This window comes from Aedes albopictus, chromosome 3 (genome assembly GCF_035046485.1).
Source record: "Aedes albopictus strain Foshan chromosome 3, AalbF5, whole genome shotgun sequence".
Lineage (NCBI taxonomy): Eukaryota > Metazoa > Arthropoda > Insecta > Diptera > Culicidae > Aedes > Aedes albopictus.
In genome coordinates this window covers 85,526,081-85,544,216 of record NC_085138.1, presented here as the reverse complement: position 1 = coordinate 85,544,216, position 18,136 = coordinate 85,526,081, and the positions used below count along the sequence as shown (strand labels likewise).

General features: G+C 41.3%; 1 protein-coding gene across 2 annotated transcripts; it reads right to left on the bottom strand.

The window, feature by feature from the left end:
• Nucleotides 1–360: 360 nt before the first annotated feature.
• On the bottom strand, nt 361–12,859 carry LOC109414512 (facilitated trehalose transporter Tret1). 2 transcript variants are annotated; one of them, XM_019688350.3, is made up of 6 exons: nt 12,530–12,859; nt 2,323–2,573; nt 1,789–2,230; nt 1,555–1,724; nt 1,196–1,497; nt 361–1,135 (listed from the first exon to the last, which is right to left on the bottom strand). In XM_019688350.3, exons 2-6 carry the CDS (start codon nt 2,500–2,502, stop codon nt 676–678), a joined length of 1,554 nt encoding a protein of 517 aa, XP_019543895.3. In that variant the 5' UTR covers nt 2,503–2,573; nt 12,530–12,859; the 3' UTR covers nt 361–675. The 2 variants fall into 2 exon arrangements, with proteins under 2 accessions (XP_019543895.3, XP_019543896.3); XM_019688351.3 differs by lacking the exon at nt 12,530–12,859 and adding an exon at nt 2,665–3,035.
• Nucleotides 12,860–18,136: the final 5,277 nt, after the last annotated feature.

Sequence of the window (18,136 nt, the reverse complement as noted above, 5' to 3'; positions counted from 1 at the left end):
TGCTCTTGAAAACGTGAGTAGGGGACCAAGTCGGCCATTGTGGCAGCCATGTTTGTATTCTCTGAAGTTTCTCGTTAAATGAAATCAAATTTTGATCATTTCTCACACGAGCACTCACTGCCGTGGAAACAACCGAACATTGTCGTGCTGGCTCAACGTATAATAGGTACCTATACATATGGGTATGAAATGATATGACTGTTAACAGTAGGTACTTACCGAACGGAGAGACAGCCGATGATGTGTCACAAGCTGATTTACAATTTTAATTATATCTCTTCACCATCAGGTGTGCTTGCATAAAACTGCTAGTTATTTGAAAATTCAAATGACTTCGGAAATTAAAAACCACCGCTGCTGTACGATACACTCAGTGTATATTTTCCTGTTGAAATAATACAATTCACATTATGTATTGTGCATCACAATCCTTGTAGCTATTAGGGATCTCGTGGGTAATGGTTTTGGTCAAAAATAATCACAGCTTTCAATCTACTTGTAGTCAGTGGGCCTATGGTACTGATGTGTCTTTTAAAATCGTTGAATGCTTCGTCTTAAATAAATCTTATCTACTGTATTGTTATAGTTACATATGGAAGACTTCAACTTTGAACTACGGTTTGATAATTCGATCCATTCGTCTTAAGTACGCGAATCTTAGCTTCCTTGTACGGCTTAGTCCATATCAGCAAAGTGCTGTTCAATCTCCTGAAAGCTCTTGCCGAATGTTTCCGGAATCCATCCATAAACGTAGATGACCCCTGCAAAGCTCGTGATGGCGAACAGATAGAAAATACCCTGAATCGCCACCAGATCCAAGAGGTACGGGAATGCCTTGACAACGGCAAACATCAGCACATACGCCACGGATACGACGAATCCTCCCAGTTTACCCTTGACATCTGTGGGAAGTACTTCACCGATCATGGTCCACGGTAGGACCAGATATCCAAGGGCACTGAAGCAAACGTATCCCAGAACGCACGCCAGCAGCAGATAGCTTCCCACGACCGGATGACTTTCCCGGCCCGCATTACGAACAAAGTGCAGATATAGGGCAGCTACGGTGGCGAAGAAGCCCATGGTACTGGCCGACGTGATCAACAGTGGTCGTCGTCCAAATTTTCGGGAGAACCTGTAGATGAGATTAATCGTTCAAATCTTTCTGCATACGAAAAAGTGCTGTTCTACTTGCCCGGACGTTAGAATCGACATGATGAACCGAATCAGCCCAAGGAACACCAAGGCGTTGTATTCGTTGAAACCTTGAGCTTGCGAACCACCGATCTCCATGAACACGTTCAAAGCGTAGAAGATCAGAACATATGCACCGGAGAGCTGTTGAAACACGAACAGCAGGAGCAGAATGAACAGCGGTCGGTATACCCGCGGTTGTAGATAGAGCTTCAGTGAAAACCCGTTGGCCGTAGGTTCGGCGATTGATCGCTGAGGACTACGCTCTGTTGACATCAGTTGGTAGAACTGGTCTTCAGCAAGCTGAAATGAAGAGCCTTTTACGGTCCGGAACCTATTGAGGAATACTATGTTTCTTACGCTACGTCTTCGGTAGACCCATTGCATAACTTTCCGGACTTCAGATGGATCCCGTTTTGTGAACGTCAGCAACCAATGGGGGGATTCCGGTACGATTAGAACTAGCACGAACGTTGCTAAGGAAAATATCGTGAAAACTATGGCAATCGACCTCCAGTCGAAGAAAAGCGCTGCAAATTACCAAACATATACTTGTATTATACCAATAACGAGCATTAAACAACCGAGACATACCTAGAACACAAGTCAACAGAATACCGAACGACACAAAAACGCTGTTCAAACACAGCAGCATCGCTCGCATCGAGACGTGTGACAACTCGCTCACGTAGACCAACGCCACGGTAGTCAATCCTCCTGAACTTCCAAGTATTATCCGAGCGATGTAGATTGTATTGACGTCCTTCGCCATGGCTATCAGGGCCCATCCGATGGCAAACGGTATGCAGGTGGCAAGGGAAACCTTTTTCCGGCCATACCTATCCATTAGTTGGCCAACGATAAGCGATCCCAATGGTAGAGCTATCGTTACTACGCTGGCAATCCACGATGCTTCGTCTTTGTCAATCTGTATGGGACTATCCGGTGTGGACAGTTGTGGCAGTAGGATCGCCGAGTAGGTCATGTTTATGCCTGCCTGAACTACGATCAGGTTGACCAATATGGTGGCCAAAATCTGCAGGATAAATTTCATCAATAGTTGAGATGCCATGTTCAACGGAACATCATGTCCAGCGGGACATTATGTCCATCTACCCTTAGAATCACCTGATAAATCCCATCTCGCCAGGAGATGGCCTTTTTCGGTACCTGCCCCGACTCGGCATGTTTGCCCGAAGTCAACGGTTGCGCTTCAAATTCGTACGCCTCAGTCTTGTGGTGTGATTCACTGGAAGCTGCCGGCAGCTGACAGGTAGAGTACCGTGTTTCATTCTCGGTAGGTGCCATCCCTCAACGGCAGCTTTCACTAATGCTATGCCAGGATTAATCGAACGACATCCGGAGTGTCTGGTGTGGTCCTAAAACAACAAAAAATATCTTTATGAACTAAATTACAAGTAAGTTTGAATGGAATTTGCTTATCATTATCGGAACAGCTGTCGGTTTTACCTAGATCTGCAGTCAGGTTAGCACGAGATACAGTCTGGCAATGACTTCCCAATCCAGACGAGCATGACGATGAAGTGCTGATAATAGCATGCAATTAGCGTGATGATAGCAAAAAGCCAGTACACTCAGAAAAGTGTGCGAATGGAAACAAGACAGGGGTACAACCTTTATCCAGTCAACTCTCCATGGGTTTGGTAGTAAGGGGACAATGTGGGACAATTGTAAATATTGATAAGGATTAGACATGAATGAACCGGATACATTGTACTAAGCCATTCATATCAGTCACTGTAATTTATTTGCTTTCGTGATAACTCGTACGTATGTACTGGAAGCACAGGATGCTTTTTATACACTAACTCCATCGATCACACTTCGACTCAACTGGAACCAATATCAATCATACGGTTATTCCAATCGTATCAGCTTTCGTTTTCCCTTTCTTCCACTTGGCATTATCAAGTCTGGTCGTAATTTGTTTGAAATAAGTGTGAAATGCTCTCGCAGCATGGGCCTATCTTGTTGACAAACATTGCTCTTCGTCGTCTCATTTCTGTCCCAATCCCTCAGGAAAATATGTTGTCCCTTGTTTATTGTTATGTAAAATATTTGCAAAGTTGTGAGTTTCCTGTTCTGTTCGTCATGACATAAACAATACCTCCAACACAGCCAAACATACGTATAACTTAATTGGGCTGACCATACGTCCCGTATTCAACGGGACAATGCCGTTTTTATGACCTTTTAGGGGTGTCTCGTCATATAGTGGAAAAAGGCCAAAATGTCTCATATTCTGCGGATTTCAGTTTTATTTAACAAAAAGTAATTTAAATTTATTAAGAATCTATAAGAATAATTTGATGTGTTTTCGCCATAAATAATAGTACATATTACATAATCTACCGAGATTCGTGAAGCTCTTCAAATCTACAATGCCATTTGTAGACACTATGGGGATATTCCAGGTCAGCCAAACTACCTTGGATTTCAGAACTTCAGGTCTACACTCGTAACATCAGCCATATCTGTTATACTAAGTGACGTTGCATAATCAATCGCGGTTACTGGACCAATCTGAAATCTGCTAATATTATAAACCTTTGGAACATTCAGGGTCATCCTAACTGTCCTATAATAAAGTCCTTCAAATCTACGAGAATAATTGTATATGTTTTCACTCATAATAATAATAGCATTGCATAATCTGCTGGGATCCGAGAAGCTCTTGAAATCTCAAATGTCATTTAGAGACACTAGAGATATTCCAGGTCAGCCAAACTACCTTGGATTTCAGACTCCTGGTCTACATTTGAAGCAGCAGCCACATCTGCTATACTGAGTAAAGTTGCATATTTAACCGTGGGTTTTGGACCAATCTGAAGTCTACTTGTTATTATTATAAAACTTTGGAACATTCATGGTCGCCTAAACTGTCTTTAAATGAAGTCCTTCAAGTCTACCAGAATAACTTTATGTGGTTTCACCATGAATTATAGCATTGCATAATCCGCTAGCATCCGTGAAGCTCTTAAAATCTACAATGTCATTTAGAGACACTTTAGGATATTCCAGGTAAGCCAAACTATCTTGGAGTTCAGAACTCCAGGTATACACTCGTAACAGCAACCATGGGGCTGTCCATAAACCACGTGGTCATTTTTTTGGGACTTCTCAACCCCCCCGCGTGGTCATTAGTCCATACAATTTTTTTTTCTTCCATATAAAATGGTCATTGGCCGAAACACCACCCCCCCCCCCCCCCTTCATGACCACGTGGTTTATGGACAACCCCCATGTCTGATATACTAAGTGTCGTTGCATAATCAATCGCGGTTACTGGACCAACGTGAAGTCTACTAGATATTATTATGAACCTTTGGGACATTGAGGAGCAACATTAACGTTACACAACCAAATAGGATCCATGAACCTTCTAACTCTCAAGGTTCACTTCATGATTGAATTGTGATAATTTAGGTCATCCAAACTTTCATGAAGTACAAAACTTGATATCTACACTTGCAATGCTAGCCTGCTACACTAAATAATGATGCATAATGAATCAAAAACTAATAGGCATTGTTCATTTAAGGTGGTTTAAACTTTTACGAAATCTGCAATCGTAGTCATTATTTGTGCTATAAAAAGTTTCGTAACGTATTCTTATCCATATAGGTCCATGAACTTCTGTGAAGTTTAGTGCCATTCCAAAATACCTTTGAGATATTTCAGAATTACTAAACTTCCCTACAAACAATAAACTTCTAGCTATGGTGAAGCTATGACGAAGCCTTATCTGGAGTACAAATATGAAGGTCAATGTGGGACGCAGCCGAGGATGAGGGCTACAGCAACGAACCGAGTACTGTGGTGAAGAATTGTTGATTCAGTTTTATTATAATTATTATCAATATACAAGCGAAAGATACAAGATATTACTACGTCTGTAGACTCCATGTTGCATGTTGTCCATATTGCAGAACAGTGTGTACAATTCTGATCCCGAAGCTAGGCCATAGTCACTGATTGTGTTATGAGAGCTCCAATAAGTATAATAGATTAAACAACATAACTCTCTATTGCTAAAACAGAAACTTCAATTGCTATAAATGCTAGACTTTAAGCATCATATTAGTTTGTATAACCCCAGCCGATCTGGTGAAGTCCATTGAACTTTTAGATGATTTACTGGACATGGTTGATTTCATATCGTAGCTTTGTATAATGAAAAAAAATACTATTACACCCGTAGACTTTAGGATCTAAACTCGAGAACAGTTTGAATGACCTAGGATATCCCGAGTGATCTGATACTGTCTTTTGAACTTTCAGAAGACTTTCCGGACATGATGAAATACAAATCGTAGCTTTGTATAATGAAAGAAGTTACCGTTACACCCATAGACTTCAGTATTTAATCTCAAGAACAGTTTGGATGACCTAGGATATCCCAACTGATCTGATACTGTCTATTGAAATTTCAGAAGACTTACTGGACATGATAGATTACAATTTCTAGCTTTGTATCATGAAAATGTTACCGTTACACCCGTAGACTTCAGCACCTGTACTCAAGAATAGTTTGGATGACCTAGGATATCCCGACTGATTTTATATTGTCCATTGAAATTTCAGAAGACTTACTGGACATGATAGATTACAAATTTTAGCTTTGTACAATGAAAAAACTTATCATTATACCCGTGGAGGATCTAAACTCAAGAAAAATTTGGATGAACTAGGATACAACAGTTTGGATGCATCATGTTCAACCCTTTCTATGCTGTTGAGCACCAAAACCTCAGAAATACATAGAATAAACTTTGTAATAACGCTTAGAAAAATTCCGGCCTCAAAGGGTTAAGGAGAATTTTTTGCCAAGTAAAATTGAGGAATTTGCACGTCAGTTTGTCAGTAGTTTTGCACTGAAACCCAACGTATATAATACACCTTCGCTAAAAATAAGCTAAATTATTTTTCGCGCTGGAATCCAAAAAATTCCGTAATGGTCAATATTATTATTTTACTTTAACATCGCCTCCATGGATTTTCCGGGCTCTTGGAATTCCTTCAAGATTTCTTCTCAATAACTATGGAGGAATTCCAACTAACATTTTCAGTGCTATAAACATCAGTCATTTGCTTTTTGCTGTGTAACAGTCGAATTAAAGCAGTGAACGCTTATTTTTTTTTTTTTTTTTTAAAGTTAGTCAAAAATAAACTATAAGCCAATACACAGCTGCAAAGCATCCACCATACAACTACCCAGCTCGGTTTTCTGAAACTACTTACTAATTGCTAGAGTTGCCTTTACTGCACTCTATTCTAACTCCGGGTGATGTTTTGGAAGATATTAAATTTTGAACTAATCGAATCGAAGTCCCACCAATATAATAGCTACTACTATATGCGATATCATTACATCTAAAAGCTGTAATAAAGAAACGGTTGTACAGCAACACGGATTGTCGGCTGTAAACAGTATTGCCACTTTACAGCTATCCATCTCAGTGTTGTGAACTCATTTTGGTTGCTTTTATTCCACTCTAACCCAACTCCGGAAAAGTTGCCGGAAGATGTGAAAATCGAATAAGAGTCCCGAACTATAAAACAGCTGCTTTTATACAGAACTTGCTTTAATGTTGCCAAGTACACAAAACAGCAGCGCACTATGGGGGATTCCCATAAAAGCAGGCGGACAAAAATATTTTCGTTATATTTTCGAGGATTTGTTGGAATTCTGTAGTTGTTTCGACTATAATATATTCACAGACAAACATGAACGATTTTCATGGAAATCCATCGCCCAGTTCATATTACCATCACCTGGTGGGAAAGTTGCACGAATAACTGTGTTGTGCAATATCGTCAACAGAAGGCGCTAGTGTGAAACGTCAAACGCAGAAAAACTATGCGCGCGCCTCTGATTGTGAAGGCCACAACTATGAAAATTTAAAATGATCGTTAAAAGCGTGGTCGATGGAAATTTCGCAAGTGTTACGTCTGTTTGTCTGTGATATATTGTTTATGAACATTTCTGGAGCTCGATTTGAAAAGGTCGTATGTGCTTTTGTCGATTAAAAATTCGATCAGTTGGATTCGCTTATTATAGCAAAAACCGATGAAATTGAGCAAAGTTGATACATAGAGCAGAGTCATCACAAAACAGGCTTTCTGTTCCATCATTAAAAGTCTCCAAAATATCTTCCATATTGCTACAATAACTTAAATAAACTGATCGAATTTTATATCGACAAACGTACATACGACCTATTCAAATCGAGCTCTAGATTTTTAAACATCACGACCAAGTTTTGAAAAGGGCCTATTTTCAAGATGGTCAAATAACTGATAATATATATAAAGTTTGAATTTGTTTAATTTTTGTTTATATTTTTATTTTTTTATTTTGTGCTTAGAATGATCAAATCTCTTGTGTAGTTACATTCCAAAATGAATTCCAAGGAAATTTGCTTAGAATGTTTGAGAATCGTCGTTTAATCTCAAGAGGCGCGCCCAGGCAGTCCCGTGCGTAAAAAACGCTGAATCTTCCAAGACAGCAATTTACCGCAGCATTTCGCATACAAAATCATTAATGTAGACCTAAAGTTTGACCATAAACTGATTTTTAGGCTGGGAATGTTTGTGAAAAAAGATGCCGATTAACAAAATTTTAATCTCATGCCTTTTTCAACTTCTTCTTCTTCTTGGTCCTTTTTTCTTACAATTGTTCAACTATTTCATAAACCCAACTGTTTGTTGGAAAGCTTGCTTCATTACCTTACCAATGATGTATTGAAACCAATAGATAATGATGATATTAATTAAAAATTATCGATTTGAATATGTGTTGTTTTTTTGCGAAAATTACATTTTTTTGCTTTATTCAACTTTGATACTCAATATCTTTGTAACTACATCAGCTAGAAACTTGAAATTCTAGATTTCTCTTAGTTTATATGTTTATTATTGATAGAAAATTTCAGAACAAGCATTGGTGGAAGTCACTTTTCTGATTTTAATCCGCCTGATATCCTATAGTGCAGCGCTTTGTAGCTTTTTAAGGAACATTCTTTCAGCTATATGCTATAACGAAGAACCTGCTGGCGCAACCACACAGCTTGTGTTCAATGTAATCATTATTGCGTTTGACGTTTCACATGCTTTTGTAGCAAAATGAAGTTGGGTAAGGTTTCTTGTGACACAATTGTAAAGCCTTGTCTGGAGTAGGTAAAACAAAACTTGCTATTTTCAATGCAATTTATATATAGCAGTCAGTGTGACAGCGAGGACATCATCGAGACCAGTGGATACGGAGACCGGGAGTCCGATTCCAAGTAGCGACCAGAACTTTAGTTATGCAATTTTAAAAGAGATAGTCTCAGTTTGCACATGTTTTGTTTCATGGAAGGTATCCATAACCAAATTATATTTAATCGAATAAATTGGAATAGCCACATAATTTTATATTTAAAACCTGTGAGAAGGCTAGAAAAGGAGCAGAGAAAAGAGCTATGACTTGGTGGCGTAGAAGCTGCTCGCACAGCATTGTACATGTTGATTAAGTTTGCCAGAATCATTGGTATAGGGCATGCATAGAAGCTTCCTTTCATAAGTACCGTAATCCGGGATAACATTGATCAGAATTTGCGATTTTTCTTGAATAATTCTCTAGTTTAAGCGAACGACACATGTTTTATATTTTTAAAACAAGTACTGGCCCTCTAAGTATGTGTTAAGCTACTCGAAAAAGTATTGTAAAACTTTAAAACATGTTTAAATAGGCTTTTTAATCTAATTTTTGATTTTGTTGATTTGGGGTAACATTGATCATGTCAGTGATCAATGTTCGTTTGTTTTGAAAATACCCTTACTTACTAAGTTCGGGGTCGCTGATTTCGAATATATTGTCCAAATTCGTACAAGTTATGTACTTTTTTAGTTATTTTAGGATTAAAAACCTCCAAACCGCGAGTAACGCCTAAAGGTAGGCAATGGCCTAAGGAATTGATTGACTACTTTCATTAAACCGTAAATTTTATTGAAAAGTAGTATTTTCATAAAAGTTTCGGTGATTAATTTCAACTCTAGGCTATCATTTTGAAGTAATACAGTGATTTCGAACCTTATACTGTATCTAGTATTCATGCCATGCATGAATGTTTGGCAATGTATCTCATTGCATTGCTAAACACAGTTATGGAAAAATCGATTTATTTAAATGTTTATGAAATTCAATTTCCATAAATTACATGTCATTCAATAGCTAAATTATAGCAGATAACGATATACCATTCGATAGCAGAAACTGATTCAATGTAAAATGCTTGTTTGAACATTCCATGAGGACGGTCAAGCCGATCAATGTTACCCCGCTGATCAATGATACCCCGTTTTACACAGTAACTCAGCATATCAAGCCGCATTGAGGACGCTTTGTTGACGTTTACATTCACATTAAATGTTAGGTGGGATATCTCTTAGTATTGCTTTAGTAAATTTCTTGTGATTTCTTCCAAAATACCTGTAGAGATTCATCTACACAATTCTGGAGTTTCTGTTTGAATTTACAAGTCATTTCTGCTAGAACTCATCCTGCAATTGCTCCAGATATTCCCCCAGAACTTTATTTCAGGAATTCATCCGTGTATTTCTCCAGGATTTTCATTTGAAATCTTAACAGTGATTTCTTCAAAAATTACATACTGATTCCTCAATGATTCTTTTAGAAATTGCTCAAGGTATTTATTCAGCATCCCTGTAGAGTTTCGTTGTATACTTTCTCAGGTAATTTTTCCAGGGGTTACTCCAGAAATTTAAGCTGGAATTTTACTAGGATGATTCCTCTTGATTTTTTTCGGAGGTTTCTCTGTGCATTCTTCCACAGAGAATCCTCCAATTTTTTTGCCTGGTATTCCTCTGTGAACTTTTCCAGGGATTGCTTTAGTTCGTACTGTTGTGATAAGTGTGCTTTTTCGTTATTGACGTGATCGCACCCATTAGGGAACTCCAATCCAAGGTGTCAGGCGACCCATGCTGATGGATGAATGATTGAGGAGGTTTAACGTAGATCACCTTTTCGGGTTGCATTATGGAGTAAGATCTACCAAACCGAAATCTAGTGTTGTCCTATTTTTCATTTTTTGAATATATGTGTTCTGGTAATTCAAGGAATCATAGTACATATTTAGTTCTTGCTACTAGTGTATTGGTGACCTCAAATTTTTGAAAAAAAAAATAAACCGTAAAGTTTGTTAAGTTGGAAACAGTCAAAAACCTCATCATCCAAGACTAAACGCAATGCAAAAGAAATCAAATTGGGTTATTGATCTATGTATGTATCAACAATTTAACGCTTCAGCACGCGGGCTGTTGTAAAAAGTATAACACTACCAAAAAACCTCGCTCGTCGTATGCGGCGCGAGCGCGGTGCAGTTTCGGTTGCTTGATGGCGCGCGTCCTCGAAGGTTAAAGACTGGTAAATACTGGTATGTAAGGAACATACTAGAGTCCTTATTACTGAACACGTGTTCCATTACTGGAATGGTATTGTTGCTAATGTTAAAACCCTGGTTTTAAACTTCTTACTGGTGAAAATTTAGCAGTTAAGCATGCTAGGTTTCCGAAGCCAATTAACAGTGCTCTTGTTTTATCACTAAACAACTCTATGGAGGGCCCACAGCTATAAAGGCGTAGGTATTTAGCATCAGAGACGGATTTGGTTCCCGGTCGGTCCAGAAACTTTTTATAATGGAAACATTCTTGACTTTCTTGGACATAGATTATCTTTGCGCCTGCCATACGATAAGGACTGTATCGGAAATTAACTATAAACGTTCAAAATGCTCTATCTCGAAGCACGGTTGGTCTTTTTATTCCGGTTCTTCTATGAAATCTTCACAATATAGTTAAGTTTAGAACAGCTTGAAGAAATTTGGAAAATGTTTAGTATTATTGAAAATATGATTCAATGAGTACACTGCACAAAATAACAATCTGTACAAAATGCATTTTTTTAGCGTTTCAATAATTTGTAGCGAAAAAAATTTAAACGGGGAAGAATCTGGAAAATAATGATTATTATTAGCACTTATGTACACATAACATATCACTAAATACCGACTTTTAAAATTCTTATTTTGGATAGAAAAACCTCCAATATGTAGAAAATGGTCTATCCCAAAAAAACACCTACTTTTTGGTCGAACTTTGACGCTCTGTTTAATATATCTTCAGAGGTTATAAAATTCCGTTCTCTGGTAAAACTACCTCTTCAATAAATTTAAAGACATGCCCAATAGAAAAAAATGCAAATTTTCAACTTTATCTGTTTTTTATTTGCGTAATCGTTCTTTGAAGACGCATACAAAAAGAGTTCATTAAAAAATGGCCTTTTTTCATTTTTAGAAATTGCGCTAAATTGCGGAGAATTTTTTTTTTTTTTGACAAAAATAATTTTTCTATATCATGAACATTCTAGAAAAGAATATATTTGTGCAAAAATAAGAGAAAAAAATGAAAATTTTCCCACAGTTTTCGCAATTTCAAATTTTTTGGGAGGAGTCCAAAATTAAAATTTAATTAAAAACATATGTGCAATCTTTGAGATAAAAGTTCAAGTTAAATGATTGTTTTTTTTTTTCAAAAACTAAACTGCCATTCTCTATTTTAAAGATTTATATAGTATCTCCAAAAATAAAGTTATGTTTATTTCGAATAAAATATTTTTTAGACAGTTGTGAACGTTTATAATCAATTTCCGATACAGTCATTATGCACATGCAAAATATACATTATAGGCAGAGGAAGCTCTCAATTAATAACTGCGGGAGTGCTCATAGAAAACTGCTCATAGAACAGCTGAGAAGCAGGGTTTGTCTCAGTTGGAACGTTGCGCCAATAAGAAGAAAAAGAAGTCAACTACACAATGAAATGAATCTACCATTCAATTGAACATCATCTGCGATAGAACACCCGCACGCTGCCGTATTCCAGACATAAATGTTGACCACGTGATGACAACAAAAACAAAAGCAAACGACTCGAACTTCTGTACACAAGACACCAGACATTGGCAAGCAAAGAGGCAGGCTTATCATACTACTACGACCAATACACTTCTCACGCACTGGCCGTCCGACACCGAAAGTGAAACCACTTTTAATTGAAATCAGCGACTCAATAAATTAGGTCAATGAACTATACTGTTCTACTTAATAGCAATAGTAATTGAGCTGATTTATTTGTTTTTCGACGGAATGAAATTTCACTGAACTTTTCCCTACAGAATGTAGATTCACATCACTAGAACCATCTATCACTTGCCTTTTCACAGTGGTTAGCTTTTGTATCGTATATAACTCACCCCGTGCTGCTTCTAATTGCCGCGATCCCGCCGCCTTGAGCAATATTTCACCTGGCAGCTGCAGAACGGTGCAATAAACTTTTGATTGCACACTCGACCGCGCAGAACCGCCGAGAATCGTCCAAAACACACAAGCTCTCTAAAATCTACATGTGCACTGTGCAGCAATGACACTCTCCCATTTGTAGTGGCAATTATTACGGGGAACCAGTGAGGAACAGAACTATAACAATCAAGACCAAACGTCCACCACTGACTGACTGACAGCTCTGCGTGAGGAACTAATGCGCAGAATCGACGCTACGGCCTGCGGAGCCGACTGTCCTCTGACCGTTGTTTGGTGGCTACTGGCTACACTAAAGCAGACTCTAGTGTGACGTCACTCTTATACTTGATATACTGCTCACCACCACACCGTTGTCAGCCACCCACTATTCTCTAGTAAAGTCCCATATATGAGTCTAGTAAACATGTGTGTAGAGTGTAGACTGTAGATTTAACCAACGAAAAAAAATCTATGAATGAACACCGAAATACGCGCGCAGAATTCGTACAAGACGTTGCCCTCGATTGCGTTGGACAGCGTAGTCGGCGTTCTTACCATACCATAGCAAGTCGGCACCTTCGCCCATAAAGTCGTCGTCGTCGTCGTCGTTGTGCAGTGACTACCTACTAGTGCGATACAGCCGGCACGAAGGTCGTCAACGCCGAATCGCATATCAGCTGGCTTTTGTTGTTTGCTATACTTCCATCGTCCGATGCCGCAGCCGCCAACGACTGGATTGAGACGTTATAGACACAATTCCGGCTGTAGGGTAGATGTACCATTTCTAATGATAGCCTAAATTAACAAAATTGCAAGGAATACAAAACTAACGAGTAACTAACCATACAAATCGAGCAAAAGAATTTGCCAGAGTAATCATAAAAAGAAGTATGGGGAGATTGAACACTGATAGCAAGACTTCTGCGAACAGTTTAATTACATGGATCATGTCATTCAATGCATTAAATAACCGCCAGCAGCTAAGAGTTGTGTGTTTTGTTGGTAGTGCAGCCAGGACACTATTGTCCTTCTGACTTCAGCTAGATTGAGGAGATACGTACCGAGTGTCTGTTCACCAAGGAAGTGCGGCACAAACAGCGTCGGTTCTGGCATCCAGTGGCTCAGTATGAAATGCACTTCCACCAGAAGTTATACCTATACCTAAGGCGACAGCCCCACCACGGTGGATAGGGGACCTTAGGCCAACAACCTACAGTTCTCGAAACCCAAAAACCATTACAGAAACCTAAAATGAAAGATAACGAACTGATTCAGCGGCAACGACTTTTGGGCACGGTAAAGGCTGGGTATGCTGCACAATTCAGATCCCATTGTGATCCACTAGCTTCTGCCCAGCAACTCCTATCCCTACCTCCACGTGGTACCGGCCGGAAACTATGAGCAACCTTAGGGAAGATCGGGTAACCAACCCCGGTGGGAACTTTGGTCGTAGGCTGACAAAGAAGGGGGGGGTTTGCTTCGGAAAACCTGAGCGTCTGTTCTCCAGGAGGAGCGGCTCGCAACAGCGTCTGATCCCCATGTTAGGGGCGGCTGATCTACGTCCGAGTGCCAGGGAAGGATTCTAAGCTCAACTGTGCACTATGGTCCTCCGGAAAGTAGGGGGTTGGTGTCAGGCCCTACGAGCCAGCCGTAAAAAAACCATTGTAGCGGAAAATCAGCAACAGAATAATACGATCCGAGACCAACGGCAACGACCCCAGCGGACTTGCGATTGGAAACTCGGTACGTGGAACTGCCGATCTCTCAACTTCATTGAGAGCACCCGCATACTCGCCGATCTACTGAAGGACCGCGGGTTCGGCATCGTAGCGCTGCAGGAGGTGTGTTGGACAGGATCCATGGTGCGAACGTTTAGAGGTAATCATAGCATCTACCAGAGCAGCGGCAACACACGCGAGCTGGGAACAGCTTTCATCGTGATGGGTGATATACAGAGGCGCGTGATAAACGTGCACAGCCTACACTCCGGAAGTACTGATGATGACAAGGACGCATTTTACGCCCAGCTCGAACGCGAGTACGATCGCTGCCCAAGCCACGACGTCAAGATCATCATAGGAGATTTGAACGCTCAGGTAGGCCAGGAGGAGGAATTCAGACCGACGATTGGTAAGTTCAGCGCCCACCAGCAGACGAACGAAAACGGCCTACGACTCATTGATTTCGCCGCCTCCAAAAATATGGCCATACGTAGCACCTTTTTCCAACACAGCCTCCCTTATCGTTACACCTGAAGATCACTACAGCAGACGGAATCTCAAATCGACCACGTTCTGAATGACGGACGGCACTTTTCCGACATTATCGACGTCAGGACCTATCGTGGCGCCAACATCGACTCCGACCACTATCTGGTGATGGTCAAACTGCGCCCAAAACTCTCCGTCATCAACAATGTACGGTACCGGCGACCGCCACGGTACAACCTAGAGCGACTGAAGCAATCGTTGGGAATCTCGAAGCCGCGTTGCCAGACGAGGGTGAGCTCGATGAGGCCCCTCTAGAGGACTGCTGGAGTACAGTGAAAGCAGCCATCAACGATGCAGCAGAGAGCACCATCGGGTACGTGGAACGGAATCGACGGAACGAATGGTTCGACGAAGAGTGCAGAACGGTTTTGGAGGAGAAGAACGCAACGAGGGCGGTAATTCTGCAGCAAGGGACTCGACAGAACGTGGAACGTTACAAACAGAAGCGGAAACAGCAGACCCGCCACTTTCGGGAGAAAAGCGCCGCCTGGAAGAAGCAGAGTGTGAAGAAATGGAACTGCTGTGCCGTTCCCAAGAAACAAGGAAGTTCTATCAGAAGCTCATCGCATCCCGCAACGACTTCGTGCCGCAAGCCGAAATATGCAGGGATAAAGACGGAGGCCTGTTGACGGACGGACGTGAGGTGATCGAAAGGTGGAAGCAGCACTTCGATCAGCTCCTGAACGGCGTGGAGAACGTAGGCACGGGAGCCCACGGCAACGGAAGAAACGGCGACGCCAGAGCAGCGGAGGACGGAAATGAACCAACTCCCACGCTGAGGGAAGTTAAGGATGCCATTCACCAGCTCAAAACCAACAAAGCAGCTGGTAAGGATGGTATCGCAGCTGAACTCATCAAGATGGGCCCAGAAAAGTTGTCCACCTGTCTGCATCGGCTGATAGTCAGGATCTGGGAAACCGAACAGCTTTCGGAGGAGTGGAAGGGAGGGGGTAATCTTCCCCATTCACAAGAAAGGCGACCATTTGGAATGTGAGAACTTCAGGGCGATCACTATTTTGAATGCTGCCTACAAAGTGCTATCCCAGATCATCTTCCGTCGTCTGTCACCTAAAACGAATGAGTTCGTGGGAAGTTATCAAGCCAGCTTCATCGACGGCCGGTCGACAACGGACCAGATCTCTACTGTACGGCAAATCCTCCAGAAATGCCGTGAATACCAGGACCCAACGCATCACCTGTTCATCGACTCACTCTTAGAAAAAATCATGTAAATTTAAGTTCACTTGGATGCACATAAAAGGAGCGACCCGTTTGACACAAATTTACATCTTCTATCACAAATAAAATCGAGCTAGCAATCGCTAGAGCCGAAGCGAGAGATAAAACATATGTAAGTAAAATAATGACCTGGATTCGAACTCTGGTCCGCTGATTGAGAGGCACGTGCTATACCTCTCGGCTGTATCACCGAGTTGTAAGACGAACGATAAATGTAAAACTGTTTCTACCTATCTGGTCAGATAAGTTTGTTGACATCTTGTACAACCGACTCGAACTTACATGATGGATGTAAAATTGAGTCAAATTTGCCATTCAGTCATGAAATGTTTACGTACGTTTATGGTTTACGTCACGAGTAAATTTCTAATTTTTTAAGAGTGCTTCAAAGCAGCATACGCCAGTATCGACAGCGCAGAGCTATGGAGAATCATGGAGGAAAACGGCTTACCTGGGAAGCTGACTATACTGATTAAAGCAACGATGGACGGTGTGCAAAACTGCGTAAGGGTTTCGGGTGAACTATCCAGTTCATTCGAATCTCGCCGGGGACTGCGACAAGGTGACGGACTCTCATGCCTACTCTTCAACATCGCTCTGGAAGGTGTGATGCGACGAGCCGAGCTCAACAGCCGGGGAACGATTTTCACAAAATCCGGTCAATTTGTGTGCTTTGCGGACGACATGGACATTATCGCTAGAACATTTGGATCGGTGGCAGAGCTGTACACCCGCCTGAAACGCGAAGCAGCAAAGGTCGGACTGGTGGTGAATGCCTCAAAAACAAAGTACATGCTGGTAGGCGGAACCGAAAACGACCGGATCCGTCTGGGTAGTAATGTTACAATAGACGGGGATACTTTCGAGGTGCATAGGTGCACGAATAAAGAAGGCGGGGGTTGCTTTTGCGAGTTTAAGAAATGTATGGATAAACAATCAGATTAGTCGACGCACCATAGCCCGAATTTTCATCTTGAATGTGAAATCTGTGCTGCTGTACGCCAGTGAAACTTGATGTGTATCAGTGGAGAACTCTCAACGGCTGCAAGTCTTCATTAATAGATGTCTGCGGTATATAATACATGCATGGTGGCCTGCCAATTGGATCTCCAACGTGGAGCTCCATCGTCGATGGCGTCAAAAGCCGATAGCGACATAAATTCGGGAGCGAAAGAGAAGGTGGGTCGGTCACACTCTACGCAGGGGCGGAAAGGAAATCTGCAAGCAAGCGTTAGATTGGAACCCAGTAGGACATCGCAACAGAGGCAGACCCAGGGGCTCATGGCGGTGCAACCTAAACAACGAAATCAAGCAAATCGACAGAAATTTGACCTGGCAACAGGTCAAGGCGATGGCGGGCAATCGTCTAGGATGGAGATCTTTCAATTCGGCCTTCTGCACCACCGTGCTCAGGACTGAAAGTAAGTAATTGAGTTACATCCAGAGTAACTACTTCATAGTCGAATCCCCCCTCTCCCCCTCGCTGGAGGCCTACCTCGGTGGTCTTTGTAACTGATAAGAAAGCGTCTACGCTCAACCTTCTCTTCCGAAATCCGAACTGGTTGCTAGAGAGACCATTTATACCCACCTTTATAGCACCTTTCCCGCCGTGTCGATCAAGGATAGGTATTGATCTACATATGCCGACGGGTCTGCGAGTTGTAATTCAGCCTTTGGTAATAGTACCATGCTCTGCTAGAACTAGGACTAGACTAGACTAGACTAGACTAGACTAGAACATATCGGGAGACTCTGCAATAGCTACTTTTAAGGCCAAGTTCGAAACTCCGTCCGAACCTGGAGCCTTACCTACGCTAAGAGACTTTGCTGGCTTTTCGAAAATTAAGAATACCAAAAAAAATTGCAACCATATCCGGGACATATACCCTACTTTCAATCTAGCTCAAGCATGTGGGTAGCTCTTCTCGGTATTCGACTCAAACGAAACAAAAGATAAAGCCGTGATAACAAAATCCCGAAAACTAGGCTGCAAGAGATGTCATCAAAATCAGTCAGACAGACGCGTCCGTCCATGCGCGCACTATCCACGTG

What these genes read in the sequence shown, in the direction of transcription:
- LOC109414512 (XM_019688350.3), bottom strand. Translation starts at nt 2,502, where the DNA reads ATGGCACCTACCGAGAATGAAACACGGTACTCTACCTGTCAGCTGCCG. An exon ending in TCTGTTGACTTGTGTTCTAG is followed by an intron (nt 1,725 to 1,788) that starts GTATGTCTCGGT and finishes GGTAATTTGCAG; the next exon opens with CGCTTTTCTTCGACTGGAGG. An exon ending in GGGTCTACCGAAGACGTAGC is followed by an intron (nt 1,498 to 1,554) that starts GTAAGAAACATA and finishes TCTTCATTTCAG; the next exon opens with CTTGCTGAAGACCAGTTCTA.